The sequence below is a fragment of the Marmota monax genome, unplaced genomic scaffold (assembly GCF_021218885.2).
Source record: "Marmota monax isolate L192 unplaced genomic scaffold, Marmota_monax_Labrador192_F-V1.1 WCK01_AAM20220418_F8-fsc00014, whole genome shotgun sequence".
Lineage (NCBI taxonomy): Eukaryota > Metazoa > Chordata > Mammalia > Rodentia > Sciuridae > Marmota > Marmota monax.
The window spans coordinates 34,001,622-34,022,048 of NW_026695222.1; the positions used below are offsets into that span (position 1 = coordinate 34,001,622).

General features: G+C 57.0%; 1 protein-coding gene across 4 annotated transcripts in view; it reads left to right on the top strand.

Moving 5' to 3' along the window:
- The window catches only part of Slc13a3 (solute carrier family 13 member 3), a 63,724-nt gene extending 50,000 nt beyond the window's left edge, over positions 1-13,724 (top strand). For all 4 annotated transcript variants that reach the window (XM_046434026.2, XM_058575646.1, XM_046434028.1 and 1 more), the window contains 4 exons: positions 1,337-1,449; positions 7,814-7,975; positions 10,291-10,428; positions 12,186-13,724. In XM_046434026.2, the coding sequence (XP_046289982.1) occupies positions 1,337-1,449; positions 7,814-7,975; positions 10,291-10,428; positions 12,186-12,359 (587 nt within the window). In that variant the 3' untranslated portion in view covers positions 12,360-13,724. The remainder of the gene's footprint in view (positions 1-1,336; positions 1,450-7,813; positions 7,976-10,290; positions 10,429-12,185) is intronic.
- Positions 13,725-20,427: the final 6,703 nt, after the last annotated feature.

Sequence of the window (20,427 nt, forward strand, 5' to 3'; positions counted from 1 at the left end):
TCACCCTGCCTTGCCCATGAGGAGGTTGAGGCTCAGAGAGGTTGAGTCACCAGCCCAGGTCACACAGCTGGTGAACAGCAGAGCGAGGGTCAAACCTAATCCAAACCTGTGCTTGCCGCCTGTGCTTACGCTGCTCTAGATGCCAGCCAGGTGGAGTCTGAGCCAGAAGTGGAGCCCACCTGGCCAGAAGCGGGCTAATAGGAAACAGTGGCAGGGCGTGGTTGGGCAGGACAATCTTAAAGAGGGCAAAGTTCCTGCCAGTGGTGCCTACCAGGTGGCCGGGGCCTTCCCCTCCCTGTCCTCCTCTACCTGCCACCCAGGGCGGTCGCTTACTCTCTCAGGCCCCCCCCCCCAATGAAATAGGGTTGTATCACCCCCGGTAGAGGCTGGGCCTCCTGCCACCTCCTCTTCCAAGTCTGGCTCAATTGCATGTTGGTTGGTCCAAGAGTCTGCAGGCTCTCCCTGGGGAGGGTCCCTAAAGCAGTTCTTATTGTTTTTATTTTCTGACCACAAAACCCTGGAGGCCGGCTGAACCTGGGGAAGCCGAGAGCGGCAGGAATGTCAATGGGGACTTGGGAGCGGCTGCCCCCTGCTCCCTTCCCAAAGTGTCCGCTGCCCAGCAGGGGGGCCCAGGGTGACATGCAGGTACTCAGGAGTGACTTGGCTCCAGGCCCTGGGGACGCAGAGGTCAGCTCCCCCGCCCCGCTCTGCCTTGGGCAGTGTTCGCAGGGACCTTTGGATGGCCAGGGCTGGGGTGCCTCCCGCGGGCCAGGCCCACCCACCACTGCTGTCGTGAACAGTCTCCCTCCAGTGTCCCTGTGCCACTGTCTCTGGCCTGTCCTGGCTGCTTCCCAGCCACAGGGACAGAGCAGGAGCTGCCCAGCTGGTAGTGGTGGCTCATCCACCCTGCTCCCGGCTCGCTGCCCACCTGGGCCCTGCTGGGGAATAGAGGCCCGAGGGGACCACCTGGACCAAGGCTGCTCTTGGCTCCATTGTTCTACATTTCCTCCCCTTCTCCCTCTCTGGGCACGTTGGCGTCACAACAGCCCTTTCTGCTGGGCCTGGGGATCCCGCCGGCACCTCCCGGGGGCAGATGGGAGATTTAGGTGGTGTCTGGCTGTGGGGTGCCTGGTCCCCCACATCTGGAGCCGAGGCAGCCGGGCGTGGCTGGCATTCTGAATGGACACCCCCTCGTGACACTCACCGGGTTTCTCTAGAGCGAGACCTTGACGTCCTGGGACCCCTGAGTGTCCCCACGAAGAAGGGGCTGCAGGGCTGGCGGCCTCCTCCTCAGGCCAAGGCCCCTGCACATTGCTGGGTCCCTCTCTCTGCCCAGCTCCCAACACGGACACGGAGCCCCTGCTGACCTGGAGGAAGGCCCAGGAGACGGTGCCCTGGAACGTCATCCTTCTGCTGGGCGGGGGCTTCGCCATGGCCAAGGGCTGCGAGGTAAGAGCCGCCGTGTGGGCAGGTCCCCGTCCCCGCAGCTCAGACAGGAGAGGGGTGGAGTGGGCCCACGGGCACAGCCAGGTTCCTCTTTGACAAAGAGGAACAACCATGGTCCCCGCACTCAGCAGAGGGAGAGGGAGGAGGTCAGATGCGGAGGCTCCAGGAGCTCGGGGTGGCCACAGGACAAACGTGTCGCGGCTGGAGGGTCCTGGAAGAGGGAGGAGTAGGCGCGTGTCCTGGATGCGCCTTCCTTGTTCAGCTCCCGGGGCCTCCCAACGACCCTGCGCAGCAGGCGCCGTGAGGATTCCCTTCTGTAGATAGGACAGCTGGGACACAGAGAGGTAAAGTAACTTGCCTAAGGTCACACAGATGGAGAGTCAGGATGAGAAACCAGGAGTCTAGAGTCTATGTCCTTGACCCCTGAGATCTGCATGTTAGACATTAGTAGTCGTTCGTTAAAGCTATCCCTAGTGTTAGTCTAGAAGGCTCTCTGAGCGCAGAGTAGGGCTGGGGCCGGGCAGGCGAGGCACAGAGCAGTTCCAGGAGGCGCTCACTCTCAGGCCATGCAAGTTCACGGTCAGTCGGCACTGCCCAGAGGCAGCAGAGCCTCGGCGTTCAATACCTGTATTGTATTATCTCATTTAATCCTCACACTGACCCCCCCCAGGGAAAGATGATGCCTCCATCCCTATTTTACAGGCAGGAAAACTGAGGTGTGGACAATTAGGGAGCTCCCCAAGGTCATGAGCTAGCGCTCTGCGGGGAGCTGGGGTCCAGCCCTGATCTAGTCCCAGGCTCCGCCCTGTGCCGGGCAGAGAGCTCACTGACGGCACCTTGTGAACCTCCCAGGTGGGTTTCACAGGGCTGTTGCTGCCCTCGAAAGGCAAACAACAGACAGGAGGAGGCTGGTGGCCCCTCGACGCCTGCGCAGGTGGGATTCGGAGCCAGAGCTGGCCACTGGGCTCCGCCCCCACCTCCCCCGTGGTCACACCCACAGCCAGTTGGGGATCACTCTGCCACCAAGGCAGAGAAACCAAATCCCTGCTCACATGCCTTCTCACTTCACTTCAACTTTGATTTTCAGTTCAGGTCACGTTCCCGAGTGGGACACCTGTCACCAGGGCATATTGTTCAGGTGACTAGATTTGGGGGCTGAGCTTGCCTCTTCTCACTGGGGTGCTTTGACAGGCCTCTCGACCTCTCTGGGCTCCAGTTTTCTCATCTATAAATTATAGATGATTTTTTTTCTTCTACACAAGAAATGGGAAGAAAGTAAGATAATAATGAACCCAGGTTGACAAGTGCCCGTCCCATGACCTCACTCCCTCCTGGGGCCACAGTGTCTGCAGGAGGTGGACTCTGAGTTGTGTGGTGAGGAGCGGGTCCTTAGTTTGCGCCCTTGAAGGGAGAGAAGAGAGAGGGAGAGGGGGGCTGGGGACACCCCGCCCCACAGAGGCTTTAGAGCGTCCTGACTGGTCAGAGGTGGCCAGGCCCTGGTCTCCCAGTGTCCACTGTCCGCAGACCTGAGCTGATAGGACAGAGGGCTCTTCTGGGGCCAGGTCAAACTGACTGCACGCTGAACCTCCCCTGTGAGGCCCCCCCCGAGGGCGCGGGAGGCACACACAGGTCCTCCGTGAGGTCCTCCGTGAGGCACGTGTTGATGAGGATCGTTTATTGCAGAAAGAGAAACTCACACAAGTGAGCAGAATTTAAGGAGAACAAATGACAGGTGAACTAAAGGACTTTTTTTTGGTCTCCATTTTAGGAATTTCAAGGCCAGAGAGGTTAGGTGACTGGTCCCAGGTCACACAGCTCTCTGGTAGCAGGGCTGGATAAGAACCCTGGTTTGTCTGCCCCTCTCGCTGTCGCCTCCTGTGGCAGTATATCAGGGGAGGCTTCCTGGAGGAAGTGACTTGTGGCTCAGGTCTGGCCTGAAACGCAGTGAACCAGGTCCCCTGGGTTGGAAGCAGAGCTCCCCCACTTCGTACTGTTTGGTCTTTGCCAAGTTATTCGACCCCTTTGGACCTCGGTGTCCTCACCTAGAGTGGAGATCAGTGACCACCGTAGAGCCATCGGGATTTTGAAGCAGGCAGCGTGGGCGGGGCACTTAGGCCTGACTCACGGGCGGCCCTGCCTGGAAGCTGGGGAAGGGGAGCTTGGGGTCAGGAGCAATGGTGTCATTAGCACAGCGACCTGAGCCCAGCCCGGCCCAAGGCAGGGGACTGGGAGGGCTGCCCTCGCCTCCCGGAGCCTCTGGGCTCGGCAGGGACAGTGGTGGGGTCCTGCTCCACGGGGCCAGGCTCAGGGAGGCCAGGCTGGCTCTCGGCCCAGGCCTGGGCAGCGGCCCGGGGTTCTGTTCAACAGGGCCTTTGTGTGGTGGCCGCCCCTCTTCCCCAGCCTCTGCTGGTACCATCCTGTCCCCGGGCAGCTGAAGCCCAGCCCAGGAGTGACCAGAAAGCTATGGCACAGCCCAGTGTGTTGGCCGGGCCACAGCCAGGCCACCCGAGGCTTGGAGACCCTTGGCTGGGGCCCAGGTGAGGCTGGGCGTGTGGCTTCCCCGGGGCTGAGTGCGAGAGCTGGAGGCCCAGCCTCGTGGACGTGAGCTGGGGTCTGCAGCGTGTCCCCACTGCAGGGCTCTGCAGCAAAACCGTGTGCTCACGACTGCCCACACACATGAGCACAAACCCAGAGACTTCCCAGGCCTGCACATGAGCCCACGCACGGCCTGGCGCCTGCCTGACTCGCTGACCTTGGCACGACCTCTCCCTCCTTCACTACTCTAGTCCCTCTGACCGCTTGCTCTTCCTCAGCCACGTCAGACTCACTTGCACCCCAGGACCTTTGCACCACATTTCTCTGTTGAATACTCTTCCTGAGATCTCCACGTCCATGTCTCAGCCCCTTGGAGACGACCTCTCAGGCCACCGTAACTAGAGTTGCCCCGCCCTCCGCTCCTCTCTTCCCACCCTGCTCATTTCTGTTGTACCTCATCTACCCTCCGACGGATCCAGGGCAGTTGTTTGCTTATTGGTGATCTGTCTCATGGGGACAGGGACCAGGCCTGTCCCAACCCCTGAGATCCAGGCATCCAGGAGTGATGCTCAGCAAGCATTTGTCGTTAGGATCCATAGATGGCGATTTTGAAAATGGATGACAATATAGAAAAGGACCTGGAAGAACAGCGCCCCCAGGTGCAGACCAGCCGCTATAGCCGCGAATGTGTGACCATCTCAGGGCAGAAAGAGTGGCCTTGTTCATGGCCTTCAGATACACGGAGTCACAAGAGCCACTTCTCTACCGACAGATTGAAGTCACAGGTGCCTGGTGCCGAGTGGAGCAAACCCTGGGTCAGAGACCCGAGCCCTCCCCATCCCTCTCCTGAGGGGAACCTGAGGCTCGTCCCTCTTACTGTCCGATCATGGTGGGGGACAAGAGCCGGGTGGAATGGCCGGGGCCCAGACTCTAAGCCCAGAATCACTCAGACGAGTCATTTCACTTATTTGGGCGAATCACTCACCCTCTTTGTGCCTCAGTTTCTTCAACCATGACGTACAGATGTGTACCACCTACTTTGGGGGTTATTATGAGGATCCAGTGAGTTAATATCAGCAGAGACTTAGCAGAGTGCCCGGCACTGAGGAAGCACTATGTTGTGTGATAAATTAAATATATAATAATAATTTTATTCAGTGCTGAGTATGTACAGGGACTCTTTTTCCTGTAATTGTTCAATCCTTAGCACGATCACTTAAAGAAACCAAGGAACAGAGATGGTAAGCCGCTTGCCCAATGTCGCCCAGCTGGTAAACGCGGTGATGAATGCAGGGTCCCACAGGCGCATACAGGACTCTTTGTTTTCCTTCCTTTAATCCAAGTCACTGGTCTTGCTTCCTAAGATTCCTATTTAGGGCTGTAGACGCACAGCGGAGGCTGCTGTTTTACGAGCCTTTTAAGGGATTTTTGAGGACCCCAGGAGAGTTTGATTTCACACACTGAACTTGAGCCACAGCAGCCTCCTTGAAAGATGTGGCCCTGCTTAGAGAAGAGACCCGGGAAGAGGATCTGGATGAAGTAGGAAGGGGGGAGGGGGCCTCATCACGCTAACCCAGCCTCCCTCCCTCCCGTCCTGCAGGTGGCCCTCGGTCTTCTTGTCATCCTTGGGGCCACCAAGGAACACAGTTGACCTCTGCATTGGGTGATTCTGAGTCCTGCCATTTCTGGCATCTGGTGACTCGATGCTGCACCGGGCTCTTCCTGGGTCCTTGGCCACTTCTCTAGGCACTTTATACATCAGTTCTTTCTCTCAGCAGCGTCCAGGACAGGCACTGTTGTCCCCAGTTTACAGGTTCAGGAGTCAGGCACAGAGAGGCCTCGCGGCCTGGCCAGGGTGGCTCAGGCAGGAAGGACTCCGCCGAGAAACACCCTGACTCTGGAGGCTTCTCTCAACTTTTGGCCGAGCTGCCCCTGACTTGGCTCTCACTGGTTCCTGGCACCCCTGGGGACATCCTGGGGACACCCCTGGGGACATCCCTGGGGTGTGTGTTTCCTAAGAAACAGAGCTTCCGATTCCAAAGGAATGGGAAAGGGAAGGTGAAGTCCCTTTAGTGTCCCCAACAGAACCCCAGGGAGCTGGGGGTTTTCCTGTCCCAGGAAGCTGCCCAAAGTCCCTCCTGCGAGGAGCTGCGCCCAGGACCTGGGTGGCTGCTGGGCTGTTGGCAGGAGGCCCGGCTCTTGGAGGCCAAGATGCAGGGGGCCCTGGGCTTCATCCTGAGCCGGGGCATTAACATTCCCTGCCACCTCCCTCTCCGTCTAACTGCATGTGCTCGGCTGGTCTCCGCCAGAGCTGTGGCCTATGGAAAAGCCAGTGGCCCCATTAGTTCCTCACAGTGTCCCCAGGCCAGGGAGGCCTGTCCTACGGTCCCCTGCGCCACCACTCTAGCAGGTGGACCAGAAACACCCTGATTCTGCAAGGACCTTTCTACGGTGAAAACATTTTTTAGCATTTATTATTCATGCATTGAAGGTAAATTGAAAGTCACATTGTACAACCAAGAGTAGTATTTTATTTATGTAAATAAAGCAACGTAAAGCCGTGTTCTAGAAGCCATCATGAAGTCTTAAGTTCTGAATAAGCAGTGAATCTTCTATTAAACACGAAAGAATGGGCAAGGTTTCTTTGGCAAAACACCGTGAATTGGTAGCAGAGGATCCTGGGTTGATCAAAGGACTATGGCAGGAATACATTTGGTTTTAAATGTTAGGGCTTAATCCAACTCTGCCCTTGATCAGTTCCTAAACCTATACTTCTGTCGTTTTTGAGGAGAAAACAAGCTACAGGAGCCATGGAGCATCGTTGTGATCTTATGTGGCACCACCAGGGGGCAGTGTGGAGCAGCACTGGCCCTAGCTCTCAGTCCGGCGCAGGCTGGGCAGCATTGCTAGAGTGGTGGCGCAGGGGACGGTAGGGGAGGACTGTGGTCAGCTCTGGGTGCTGCTCTTAATTAAGAGATAAAGTGACAAAGTAGTGTGTCCAGAGGAAGTGGGGTGTGGGGAGCTTTGCGAAGCATGTCAGCTCATGAATCAGATGTGGATCTCAGTCACTATTTGGGGGGATGGACCGTGGGCAGGTGATCACAACACCTTTCCAGGCTCAGATTCCCCACCACCACCCTCTCCCCATAAAACAATAAAACCCACCGTACAGGATGGCTGGGACGAGTCAGCAGGTAATGTAGCAGGTGCTGGCCCCAGAAAGCCTCTGTCATGACAATTCTTATGACAGGAAACAGTAGTACAATGCTAATAATGTTAGTATTTACATTATCATCCTTATCATCCTTATTATGGATCATAAATATCTTTATTCTTAATAATCATTGATTGTGCTGCTTTTGACATATGTTCATTTGTTCCACATTATATGTGATATTTAGTATATCATATATAATACTTTGATACATATGAACGTATTATTAGATAATAATTACAACAATGATGAATATTCGCATAAGCAATCGTTGATATTTTGTTAATTGATCACCATCGTTGGAGGAGTGAGACTCGTGCGGAAGGGTCTGATCTTCTCCCTCCCGCTCAAGTTGGAGCCTCGGGGTGCTAGAGCCAATGGAGACAGAATTTCTGATTCTAACCAAATGGGTCATGGGGGACCCTGGGTTCCGGCCCCTGGCTTGTAGGGTGTGAAGTCTGGGAGGCCGAGCAGCTGGCTCTGATGGTGCCCTTGGCCGTGCCCCCGCCTCTCTGCCCCGGGTCTCCCGTCTGCGCAGGGGCAGCGCTGTCCCTGCGGCGACGCCCCGACCCCTCGGGCAGCCGAGCGGGCTGGTGTGAAGGCTGTGCCCACCCGCAGGAGTCGGGGCTGTCGGCGTGGATCGGGGGGCAGCTGCACCCGCTGCAGAACGTGCCCCCGGTGCTGGCCGTGCTGCTCGTCACCGTGGTCATCGCCTTCTTCACCGAGTTCGCCAGCAACACGGCCACCATCGTCATCTTCCTGCCCATCCTGGCGGAGCTGGTGAGGGTCCCTCGGGCCGAGGCGGGGGGAGGGGCACGCCTTCCCGGGGCAGGAAACCCCCTCCCTGCGACAGAGCCCTCCTAGGGACCCTGGTGTCACTTCTGTCTTCCGAAATGCGTGGAAGTGTCAGAACCACAGTGTCATTTAAAAGATAGGGTTTTTTTTTTTCTTCAAGAAATGCATAAATATGAGTTAATATGTTCAAAGTGAAAAAACAAACAAGAAACACCCTCGTTGGGAAAAATGAACCCGGGGTGACATGGAGAGTTTTCTGAGAAGATATAAATTTCCAAAGTTGGATGATGTGGAAAATCTGAGATTCTAATAACAGGCAAAGCTGTAGCCCCTCTCAAAAGCAGGCTTTGCACACTGTTGAGAACTTGGGCCAGAGAATTCTCTGGGGGTGGGTGGGGCTGTCCTGTGGGCTGTGGGGGTGTTGAGCATCATCCCTAGCTTCCACCCTGGGGGGACACATCACACTGATTGAGAACCTCTGCTCTAAAATCACCAGCCCGGGGTCTCATCAGGGACCAGCTGGAGCGATTTATCCAGGATCTACCTTTGCTGGTGAGAGGGGGCAAGTCTTCAAGGAACAGAGAGTTCCCACCTCACCCAGCTGGTCCCCAGCACAGAAAGAGAGAGGGCCTGCAAGCCATTCAGGAGGTCAGCAGGACCTGATGCCAAATCCAGACAAAGAGAGGAGGGGGGAGAGAGACAGGAGGGAAGAGAGTGAACAAAGATGCAAATACTGAAGCAAAGTGAGTCCAGGATCATATGCAAAGAACAAGAAATAATCACGATCAGGTAGACGGTATTCTAAGAATCTGTACCAGGGTTAGCCTCAGGAAACCATCCGTGTTGCTTTACACTTAAACAGATTAAAGAAGACCAAGCCATACGACTATTTCAATATAATCCCAAGCTGACCAAATCAATGTTGCGATCATGTATGGTGTCTATGCCTGGTGTGCCAATGGTGGCACACAAGCTCTCTTGCTGCCCTGCCTGGTTTGGGTTTTAGTTTGCTTATTTTATGTATCAATTTGCAGAGAAGATCACACTGTATCAGCACAGAGCTATAATGTATGCTTTTTCAACCACTGGGGAATATTCCATTCTAAATGGATAGTTGCTGATGAGTTTAAGCAATCTTGGGCTCATGATCATATGGGTGACTCCAGGCTGCTATTACCCAAAAAGGCTGCCTTGATCTTGCTGGTCTGTGCATCCTTGATTACTTTTAGAGAAAAGGCCTACAGCTGTGATTCTTGGATCAAAGAGCATGTGCATTTAAAAGGTTAGGTTTGAGCAGATTGCTCTTCAAAGAGACTCCCCAGCTTACCCTCCCACCAGCAGTGTGGGGTGGCACCCCTCATACCCTCAAGTAAAGTTGGATTCAGTCAGACCCTTTCCTAGGATCTCAGGGACCTGGCAATAGGGGTGCTGTGGGGTGGGGGGGGGAGGGGAGGGAGCCTAGAGCCTGCTCTTGCTGGAAACCCTCTGCAGGACCTATTCTCTTCAGTTCTGCTTCTCATCAAATCCACAGAGGGCGATGTCAGAGCTTTCCCAGGAATTTTCTATGCTTCTGGTTGCAGAAACTCCTTAGAGGGGCCCAAATGTCCTATCTTAAGTAAAGTGGCAGAGATTGACCAACATGAATTGCTGGTGAATTTGTCATGTAGCAGAGGTGACACACTGGTGACCGCTGCCTGAGGTCAACCCACAGACAACTTACTCCACAAGTCTAGAACTGTGGGAATGCTTGCAAATGATGCAGCCTGAGCTCTCCTTGTTGCTGAAACGCAGCCAGCCCCGACACAGGTGCCCAGAGGGGAGGACCAGGTATGGAGCCGTTAGTTATGTCAGTGCCCTGGTTCTCAGTCCCTGTGTGGTCCCTGGAAGCGGCAGCAGCAGCATCGCTGGAGAAATTGTGAGAAGCGCAGTCGTGGGTTCTGCTCAGACCTGTTGGATCAGCCTGTCTGGGGAGACGGGGCAGCCATCTGGGCAGTTCCGATGCTCACTCACATGAGAAGGACAGTCCTGGCTAAATCGCCCCAGCTGCTCCCTAATGAAACAGCCCGTGGCCCTGCGATGTCACTGACTTTGGGAACCTCTCTCCATCTCGTCCTGGTCTGCTGGTCCCTTCCTGCCTGTGTCTGTCTGTACTTCTGGCTGCATGTCTCTGCCTCTCTGTGTCCCTGTTCTCTGTCACTCTGCCAATCTCTGTGCCTTCGTGTCCTTCTCTTTCCAACTGTCTCTATCACTCATGTGGTTGCTCGGTGTCTGTCTGTGTCTTGGTCCCCCTCCTGGCCCAGGCCATCCGCCTGAGAGTGCACCCGCTGTACCTGATGATCCCGGGCACGGTCGGCTGCTCCTACGCCTTCATGCTCCCCGTCTCCACGCCCCCCAACTCAATCGCCTTCGCCTCCGGACACCTGCTGGTCAAAGACATGGTGAGTCTGGGCATTCCTAGCCACGGCCTGGGAAGCAGGAGGAGGGGCACCAGGCAATGGGCAAAGCGTCCAGGCTGGACCCCAGGCCCTCCACCTGCCCCGTCTCTGAGCAGCTGTTTGAATGAGGCTGGGGACAGGTTTCAGCAAACACTCTGGGCTCGGCTCACGCTTAGGCCATTCCAGCAAACACGCCTAGTGACTGCTTCCCACAGTTCGCTTCAGGGACAAGGGACCTGCCCCTCTGTCTGGGCACTGCTGTTTTCTTGGTTGTTTGACCAACAGCTCCGCGCCCAGAATCTTTAGGAGAGGGGGCAGAAGACACGCTCTGGGACTTAGGGGGGTGGCTTCAGTGTCCAGGAGTGACACAAAGGAAGCAGAAGCCTGGCTGGGGGGGCTCACCATCTGAGCAGGGCTTCCTGTCCCCTCTCCCCAGCTCTGGCCGGACCCTTCCTGCCTCCCTCCCTCCCTCCCTCCCTCTCTCCCGCCCGCCTGCCCCTCTCCTCCAGCAGCTCCTCCCTCCCCACTGGCTGCCTGGAGCATTTGTTCAGTGTCCTGAGCTGACACAGCCAAGAAGGGTGATCAGCGTCAGCAGGCAGGAGACCCCAGCAGGATAACTGGAGAGAGAGGGACCAAGGGTGAGAAGCACAAAGAGCAGACGGAGGAAGGGGCTGGTGCATTCTGTGCTCTGACCACTGGGGGCAGCAGCGTGGCGAGGCCGGGAGACAGGTGGCAGAGTTTTTAGAACGTGAAATGTCAATGTTGCTAAGCACTAGAAAATGGACAGAACCCGGCATGGGGGATGGAAGAGGTGACTTTGATGGGATGGGAGGGATGGGATGCCTCTCAAGCAGGTGACAGTAGCTGAGGCCTGATCTTGAGAGGCAGTCAGTGTTCCACAAAAAAGGGAGAAGAGCTCTCCAAGCAGAGGGCACGGCAAACACCTGGGCGTGGAGTGGGGCAGAGCTCCGCGTGCTCCAGAAGCACCCAGGAGGCTGCTGTGCCCGCAGCAGTGGAGAGCGATGGGCAGAGTGCGGGCACAGGCCTGGGTCGACGCTCGAGCTGCAGGGGAGGCTGTGTGGGGCTCTAGGCAGGACAGTGATGTCTTTAGAGGCGACTCTGCACTGAGTGGAGTGAATGTTAGGGCAGGAGGGATGTGTGGAGCAGAGAGGAAACAGTGGGGGCAGACGTGCAGGCTACAGGGCTCCAGAGAGCAAAGAGAAGCCAGAGGAGCAGAGAGACCCGGGGACGGGTGAGTGACCACCACAGACCGCCCACTCGCCTGCAGCTGCCCAAGGGGACATCTTTGACCTCACGGGATCCAAGCCTGGGTAACATTAAGGTGAAGCAAGCAGAAAACCAGATGGCAAAACAGACGTTTTCAACCCAAGGGGACCCAGTGGCCTGGAGAGTCCGGGGGGAAGCGCACAGGCAGGTGCTGGTCAGCTACTCCAAGAGGTGGACTCTCCAGGGGGAAAATGCGTCTCCATAGACAAGTGCAACCTCCCCTGGACCTGCAGAGTGTGTGCGCCCATGTGTGCACACCCGTGTGTGTGTGCGGGGGGGGGGGGGGGGGCTGTGCTCAGGTGTGTCTGTGGGGGAGGGGCATCACGATCAGACACGGTTGCTCTCCAGTGGCGGGACTTCAGCAGGCCGACCTCCCTGGGCTCTGGGCGGGTGACTTCCTGTCTGGGATCTAGGTTTCCTCACCTGTAGGCGGGTCTGTGCTGACCCCTCCCTCAGCCTGGGCTCCATTTCAGGTCCGGACAGGTCTCCTGATGAACGTCATGGGCGTCCTGCTGCTCAGCGTGGCCATGAATACCTGGGCCCAGAGCATCTTCCAGCTGGGCACCTTCCCAGACTGGGCCAACAACCACTCAGCCAACATCACAGAACCACTCACCTTGACCAACGACACGTTTCGGACCCTCTGAGCCTTCCTGGGGGTTTCCCTGTGGGCTGGGCCCTCCCAGAGGACTGTCACTGTTACTTGCTGCTAGGACCCTACAGGATGGCCCACAATTCTTTGTTGTCATCCAGTATGCAGCAGAGCAAGGATAACCTCCAGTGGTCCACTTGGGCCCACAGGTTCCTCTCTCATGCGGTTCAAGGCCCCGAGACCTCCCAGGTCTGCGCCTGAGAGCCAGCTCTGGGAGCGTTCTGAGGTGGGATGCAGAGAGCCCACTTTAGCCACACTAACAAATCGAGAATGGGGTCTGTCCTGTACGCTGGGTGAGAGGCCCCCATCCCCAGGAGCACAGCCGGCCTCCTCCCCAGTGGGCTGCTGAGGGCCTCTCTGGAGAGACCATCTTATCTCCAAGGACGCGGTTCCCAGAGGGGCTTTGGGGCTGCGCAGTTCTAGGCCCGATGCTTCCTGGCTGGGGGGTCCTGCCGGCTGGGGCCTGTTCTGGGACCGCTGTGTGCCTCCCACCCTGTGACACCCTCCAGTCCCTGGAGATGGGAGGAACGGATGGGCCTGGGCAGGGTCCCTTGCTGTTTCTCCCAGCACACCCGGGTCTGGGGGCCCAGCCGCCACGGCGCCCAGGAGCTCCGCGTCTCCTCCTGGAATCCTTCAGTTTGGCCGTGATCTGGGGTCAGGCCAAGCCTGGGCCCTGCCCTCTCACAGGGGGCCATGGCCCCGCCAGCCAAGACCCTCCTGCATGTGGCCCCTCGGGCCTCTGTGGCAGGGGGTCCTCACCCATTTCTTGTCCCAGGAACTGGTTGTCATCTCCCCTCCCTCCCGGCCCTCCCACATCTGGGTGGGAGAAAGTCTAAGGATGAATCAGGGCCTCGTGGGTGGCCTGGGGGTGGTCTCGGGCAGGCACCTGGGGAAAGGGACCTTCCTGAGCAGGTGGCGGGGCTGGACAGGCTTCCCCAGAGGCAGCCCCTGAGCAGCGGGTGCTTGGGCAGCAGACACTGAAGGAGGGCAAGGAGGGCGGTGCAGCAGCCGCACCAGAGGCTGGAACCTCCCACTTCCCCTTCCTGCTCCCTGAGTGAGGCTCCCTGCAGCGCCCTGGGACACAGGGCTCTGTGTCTACAGCTCAGTGAGTCAGAGGTGTTTCCCCGAGGGCAGGGCGGAGGCCCCTCAGAGCTGCAGACTGGGTTCCACTTCCTTCCCGGGGAGCAGTCAGTGTTAACTACAGCTTCAGCCCACTGGGGTTGGGTGGCCCTGATCCCTAACGTGCGACAGTGAGAGAGGCTCATGCACAGAGAAACCCATGGACTTGTCACCAGAGGAATCATGACTCAGATACTTCTGATCAAAAATGCTACAAAATAAAGAATGTTAATCAACACTGGCTCTGGAGATCCTTTGCCTCTGTGAACATGAGAGAGCCACTAACCCCCAAATTCCTGGACTTCATGGACCTCTCTGGCTCCACTTGCTTCCTCTCCCCTCCTCTACTCCAAACACTCAAACTCTCCTACCTCAGGGCCTTTGCACATGCTGTCCCCTTGCCTAGAACATTCTGTACAAATATATGTGTGGCTCCTGGCCTCACTTTATCCAAAGTCCTAGGTCACCCTTGTTACTGTCCACCCTCTTACGCTGCCCTAATCATCCTCTTAGTTCTCAGGATGCCAAGTCATCGCCTTCTCTCCTTCCAGCATATACACTTACAAAAATACAAATTTTATTTGGTTCGCTGCCACAGCTCTGGCACACAGGCCAGCCTCTGCCACATGCCACATGCTCGGCAAATATTCAACACGTGGATCTACACCAGAGTCAGGAGACAGTTATCGTGGCCTCTCTTGTGGGGTCTTGATCTGGTTCACTTCTTCCCCCATTTGTTCACCCAACAAATGTCTAGTTAGAAGCTGTGATGTGCTGGCTCACTGTCCCCACCCACATGGAACTTCCATTCTAACAGGAGGGACAGGCAACAGGAAGATAAATAAATAGAAGAAATGACTCTGAGTCATGATTCGGGTGAAGAAGAAAATGAGACTCCCCCGTGGTACAGTGATCAGAGGCCGCGCTCAGGACTTCCCTGAGCTGGGACCCGCAGGAGTCCACCAGAGGCAGGGGGAAGGCCGTGGGGATTCTGTGGGGAGGCTGCCAGGCAGGAGGACGGCCTCCACCCAGCGGGGCCCTGGGATTCAGAGGTCCAGCTTCTGCCCATTCTGGCCGGTGACAACCCTCTCTGCAGCTCCCCATAGGAAGCAGCTCCTTCCTGGCCCTTGGGGGACAGCCCTCAGTGGGTGTTGCTGGCCCTGATGCTGAAGGGCTTTGCTGTTCTCAGCTCGAGAGAGGACCTGGGGCAGAGGACCTGGGGGACAGAGGACCTGGGGCACAGGACCTGGGGGACAGAGGACCAGGGGCAGAGGACATGGGGCAGAGGACCTGGGGGACAGAGGACCAGGGGGACAGAGGACCTGGGGCAGAGGACCTGGGGGGGCAGAGGACCTGAGGGACAGAGGACCTGGGGGGGGCAGAGGACCTGGGGACAGAGGACCTGGGGGACAGAGGACCTGGGGGACAGAGGACCTGGGGCAGAAGACCTGGGGGGCAGAGGACGTGGGGACAGAGGACCTGGGGGACAGAGGACCTGGGGCAGAGGATATGGGGACAGAGGACGTGGGGCAGAGGACATGGGGGACAGAGGACCTGGGGCAGAGGATGTGGGGACAGAGGACATGGGGCAGAGGACCTGGGGGACAGAGGACCTGGGGCAGAGGACCTGGGGACAGAGGACCTGGGGGACAGAGGACCTGGGGGGGCAGAGGACCTGGGGCAGAGGACAGGGCTGTATTGCAGAGGCTCCATGGCTAGGTGGGAGGGGTGGTGCTGAGTCACTGGAAAGGTACCGGGGTTGGTGTGAATCACACAAGGAGCAATGGCCTAGGAAGGACAAACCACCTGTCCTGATAGCTTGTCGGCCTAACGGGCCCCCGGACGCCGGCCTTGAGCTGGTCTATTGGCTCCTTTTTCTCCTTGGACGGAGTCCTCAGGGGTGGCTGCTTCTGCTCTTTGGGACGTGGCTGGAGGTAAGGAACTAGCGGCTGCCATGTCGTGATGGCCACTGAGGCTCCAGAGTCCCTCTTGGGGTGGCTTCTCCAAGATCTGCACAACAGTGTACCTCAAGGACAAAAGCTAAACTCCAGAACATTGACTCTGCCCGGATCAGCCGGTTTCAAGGGGCTGGTTGGCGGCTGTTTCTGGACCCTCCTACACAGCCCCCTGGAGGAAAATAAGCAAGAATATGAGATGCAACTTGGAAAAGGGATATTTCTAGATGGCCACAGGGTTACGGAGAGGTGGCCAGACGCACTTGTTTGTAATCAGGGAGATGCAAATTAATAGAAGACAGAACCAGATGTCAGTGAGATGGGAGGAACCAGGCAGTGGACACTAAGTGGCGGTGGCCGTGAGGAAACCAGGCCTCTGCTCTGCAGGCCAGACGGCAGCCCGGGAGCCCGCCAGAGACTCGGCTGTGGCCAGGAGGGTCATTATCCGTGCTCCCTGGACCCAGTCATCCTACTCCTGGGTTTATAGCCCGGCCAGCTACCCCATGGGTCCCTAAAGAGACAATGTCAGAAGGCCACTCTTCTTGAGGTTCGGGGGACCCGGAGGCTACCTCGGCGGCCGACATTGATGAAGCATCACACCCAAAGGGCTTCGGTACCCGGCCGCGCCTCGGACGCAGGCGCACTCCAATATTGGTCCCGACAGATGCAGAGTCAAGAGGGCAGAGGAATGGGAGCCGCGACCCATGGGGAAAGCCAAAGGTGACATGAAAGTCACTGGACAGTGTCCAGGGGGCTGTCCAGGGGGCTATGCCGACTCCACCCCAACATGCTGCGAGGGCTTGAGGAGGTCTCTAGTTACTTTGGACTTTAGTTTCCTAATCTGAGAAATGGGAGCGCAGGGTCAGGTCTCAACAGGACACAGGAAACAAGCTGGCTAGTTGGAGGGAAGTTCAAAACCGTCATCTACAGCTAGGGACAGAGGGCGGGCGGGTGCAAGGGAAGGGGAGATCCCAGGAGGGCAGGAGGATGGGTGCAGCAGCACCTCCCAGCCCAGGCCTCCCAGGAGACATCCGCCTGGGCAGGGGCGGTTCCAGGGACACAGGGAGCCTAGGGTGACACTGCAGGGCTGAGGGAAACACGCAGATGGCGTGAGCAGCAATGCCCCTGCCCTCACGGATGGGTTCCCAGAGCCCCGCGGTGCCTGACGCGGTGGGTGATATGGAACCCCACCTGTAGGCCTTCCCTCCTTCTCCATGTCTAGGATACGGTCATAGGCCCAGGAAGAGGTGGACAGTGATGACGAAGATAAAAGTTATTTAAGACTGGTGAATTGTTGGTTTCTGAGATTTTCCTCTGACTATTTTGGGGTCTGTGATTCCTGGTGGATGATGGAACCCAGGGAGCAAAGCTGTGGGCAGGAAGGGAAGAGCGAGGGAACGTTAGCCCTTGGTTCACAACTGTGGGCCTCGTGAGTCCCACGTCCAGCAGCGAGGCTGGGACTCTGAAGGCAGGAGTCGCAGGTGGCTCTGAGGCCGCCTGCGGCAGAGTCCCCGACTCCCAGGTCACCTTCGTTCCCGTCAGGCTCCCACTGATGGGCAGGACCCCCCATCCTGGAAGGCAAGCTGCTTTACTCGGAGTCCGTTTATTTTAAGCGTTAATCTCATCAAACGCATCCTCATGGAAACATCTAGAATAACCTGGGACCAAATATCTGGAACCACAAAAGGCAGAATGTGACGAGTCTTCAGTGCGGCCTACCCAAGCCCACCTCCGGGGACAGGGGACAGGAGCCGAAAGCAAGTCCAGAGACAGACCCCACACACGGGCTTTAGTCACCACCAGAGGTTGTCCCCTGGTGGCCCTCGCCCTGGACCTGGCCCTCGGTCAAACTCTCTGGCCCTCCCCGGTGAGTTTTCAGCTGTTAATGGGCTGCTTCCCCCACCCCACCCCCCACCCCCACTATTTTTTCTTTCTTCCTCTTTCTCTTTCTCCTCCCTCCCTCCCTCCCTCCTTCTCTCTCTCTCTCTGTCTCCCTCCCTCCCTCCCTTCTCTTTCTCCTTCCTTCTTTCCCAGGGATTGAACCCAGGGGCCCCTTAACCACTAGCCACATCCCAGCCCTTTTTATTTTTTATTTTGAGATGGTGCCTCACTAAGTTGCTGAGGCTGGCTTTGAACTCGTGATCCTCCTGCCTCAGCCTCCTGAGCCGCTGGGATTACAGGGCTGCACCCAGCTGGGTTGCTCATCTTTAAAGTTCAGATTTCACTTTAAAATCTGGATTCCCACTTCTCTTGGGAAAGAAAACACCACAAGATCTAGCAATGTGGTGGGCACAGCCTGGAAGGGTGCACTCCTGTCAAAGGGGGCCGTGGATCCTCAGCTCTGGCCACCTGCTGCAAAGGCAGCAGCCCTGACCCAGATGCTCTCCCCTCTCTGAGCTAGCAATGTGGGGCCCTCGTGCCACCTGGCGACAGTGGCTGGGAGCCTAGTGGGTGGGGTGGGGGAGCCAGGACTGTCACCTACCCCAGTCCCGAGCTGCGCCTTTCACCCTGGCTCCCTTCTTCCCACTCCGCCACCTTCCTGGCCTGGGAAGGCGCTGGAACCCAGGATCCTAGATTACACCATCTGGAGGGTCCATCTTGGCCTCAGTGGTCACTGGTGGCCACGGTGGGGAGCCTCACTGCCCAGTGGAACTGTCTCTGATGAGGGGGCAGCTGGCTCCTGCCCGGCCCAACACAGAGGCCACTTGCTAAGTGAGGGACTGAGCCCTCACCACCTGGCTGGTCTGAATCGAGGTGTGTCACAGTACAAAACGCCGACCAGATTCTAAAAACATGAGAAATACAAATGGGAACTGTCCTAGGAGCAATATTTTCTATTTTTTACATATGAAAGGATAATATTTGACAGGATATTTGACATTTGAAAGGATCCTATTTTGGATATATTAGACTGAATAAAATAGTTTCACTGAAATTAATTTCATTTTTTATGCGGTTATTAGAAAATCACAGCGTGTGACTCATTTCCGGGGCTCCTGTTCTGTTTCTGTCAGGTGGTCCCGTCTGCATGCCAAGATCCCCACCACCTCGCTGCACTCCTGACCTTCTCGATGGTGGCCTCATTCTACACCCACAAGCTAAAAAACCCAGTGTCACCAGGAGTTTACAGACCTCTGCTTGTGATTCTAGACCAAGCCCCCGAGAGCCGGGGCACCCAGTTCCCCTCTGTCTCATGCCTCTGAATCCTTCACCCAGAAATTCCCCTCGACAAGGCTGCTCTGTTTTGATGATTCAAAGCCCCTTCCGGATGTGGTGGGCCTTGAGGTCAGGCCAGCCTTAGATGGGCAGGGGTGACTGCCCACAAATGTCAAAAAAAGCCAAAAATACCTTCTGCTCTTTCCTTTCCCAAGTCCCCAGTCCCCAAATCCATAGACCTTCTGGAAACAACTAAGTGGTTCTTAACCACTCAGCTCTCTGGTGGTTCTGTGGAACCCGGGCCAGCGCTACTGGGTTCCCTTCTGACCAGCACAGTGCCTTGACTCCCTGTGTGAAGAGGCCCAGGTGAGGGTGGCCGAGGGGGCATCACAGAGGCCTGCATGAGCAAGTCTGAGCAGCCCAGAGCTCACTCAGGCAGAGCTACCAGCCCAGGTGGGAGGGAGCAGGGCATGAGCATTTATCTACTGCTTACTGGATACTCCACACATTATCTTCCTGAGTCCTCAAACAATCCTAAGAAGTAGGTAATAGATTCTCTTTGCTATAACAGAGGACGCACAAGTTCAGAAAGGGACTCTGTCTTGCCCAAGGCCACACAGCACAGTAACCGGCACCGCTGGCATTTGAGTTCCTGTCTGCTGCGCACAGCCCAGGGCCCCTGCAGTTCACGGAGTGCTCCCTGCTTCCTGCAGCTGGACAGCTGGACAGCAGGCCTGACTGCTGCCCCCTGCAGAGGTTGCAAGTTGGTGGTCCTCGTGCTGCCTTTGGCCCTGGCACCATGATGGATCAGCACCATCCATGCCTCATTTTTGTGGGGCTTTAACACTTGGCTGGGGCCGAGGAGCAGCTGCCTTTCCCAAACAAGCCCACACTGTCACAGTTCACAGTTCCATGGGACCTGCTTTGTGCGTGAGCTTCCCTCCCAGCCCTGAGGCACACGGCGGCTGCCTTGGAGATTTTTGTGCCTGCTCCTTGCCGATGTGGACCCATGGCCCAGGAGAGTTTGGCCACACTCGGCTATGAGACTATGAGAGGTCACGTCCCTTATCGGGAGGCAGGACGCTCCTCTTTAGATCTAAGCAAGTGGCCCAGGGAACGTGTCCTTTTAGGGGCAAACGACAGGCAGCCTGGGATGCCATCTAGCTGTGTCCATCCCCACATGGTGGGGTGCAGAGATGCTGGGGGAGATGTCTCTACTCCCGGTGGGACTGGCTTTCAGAACAGCCTGGAAGTGACAGTAGCATAAAGTACATGCGGGTGATCGACATTTATTGAGTGCCTTCTGTTTGTAATGCCGGGTATACAGCAAGGTGATCACAGGTCTGAATTATTCCCTCCAAGGCAGTAGGACAGTGGACAGGAGCAGTGGCCAGTCACAGACCTCTGTGACCAGCAGGGATCTCACTGTCTCCAGTGGATCCCCCCCCACGAGTCCCTTGGGGCAATGACAAGGGACACAAGGGACAGGGGAGAAAGGGGAAGCGGAGCCGAGTTCTTTGTCTCGCACTACCGTGAATGAGCTGGTTTCTCTGAACCTCGGTTTCCTCCTCTGTAAAATGGGGCAAAGCCTACCTTCCTGCTAGTGGGATTGCAGATATTTCTTGGGAAACTTCTTGCTCTCCTCCCACACTTTCCACTGGCCCTCTCTATGGGAAAGGGTGAGGCAGCTCACCCAACCCCCAGGAGGTGGGCCCAGGCAGGCGGGACAGGCAGCCAGGAGGGCTTAAAGGGTAGAAAAGCAGAAGCGCAGGGTTCCCCCCATGGCCACTCCACCTGCCACCGCTGCCAGACACTGACTGCCATTCAGGGACC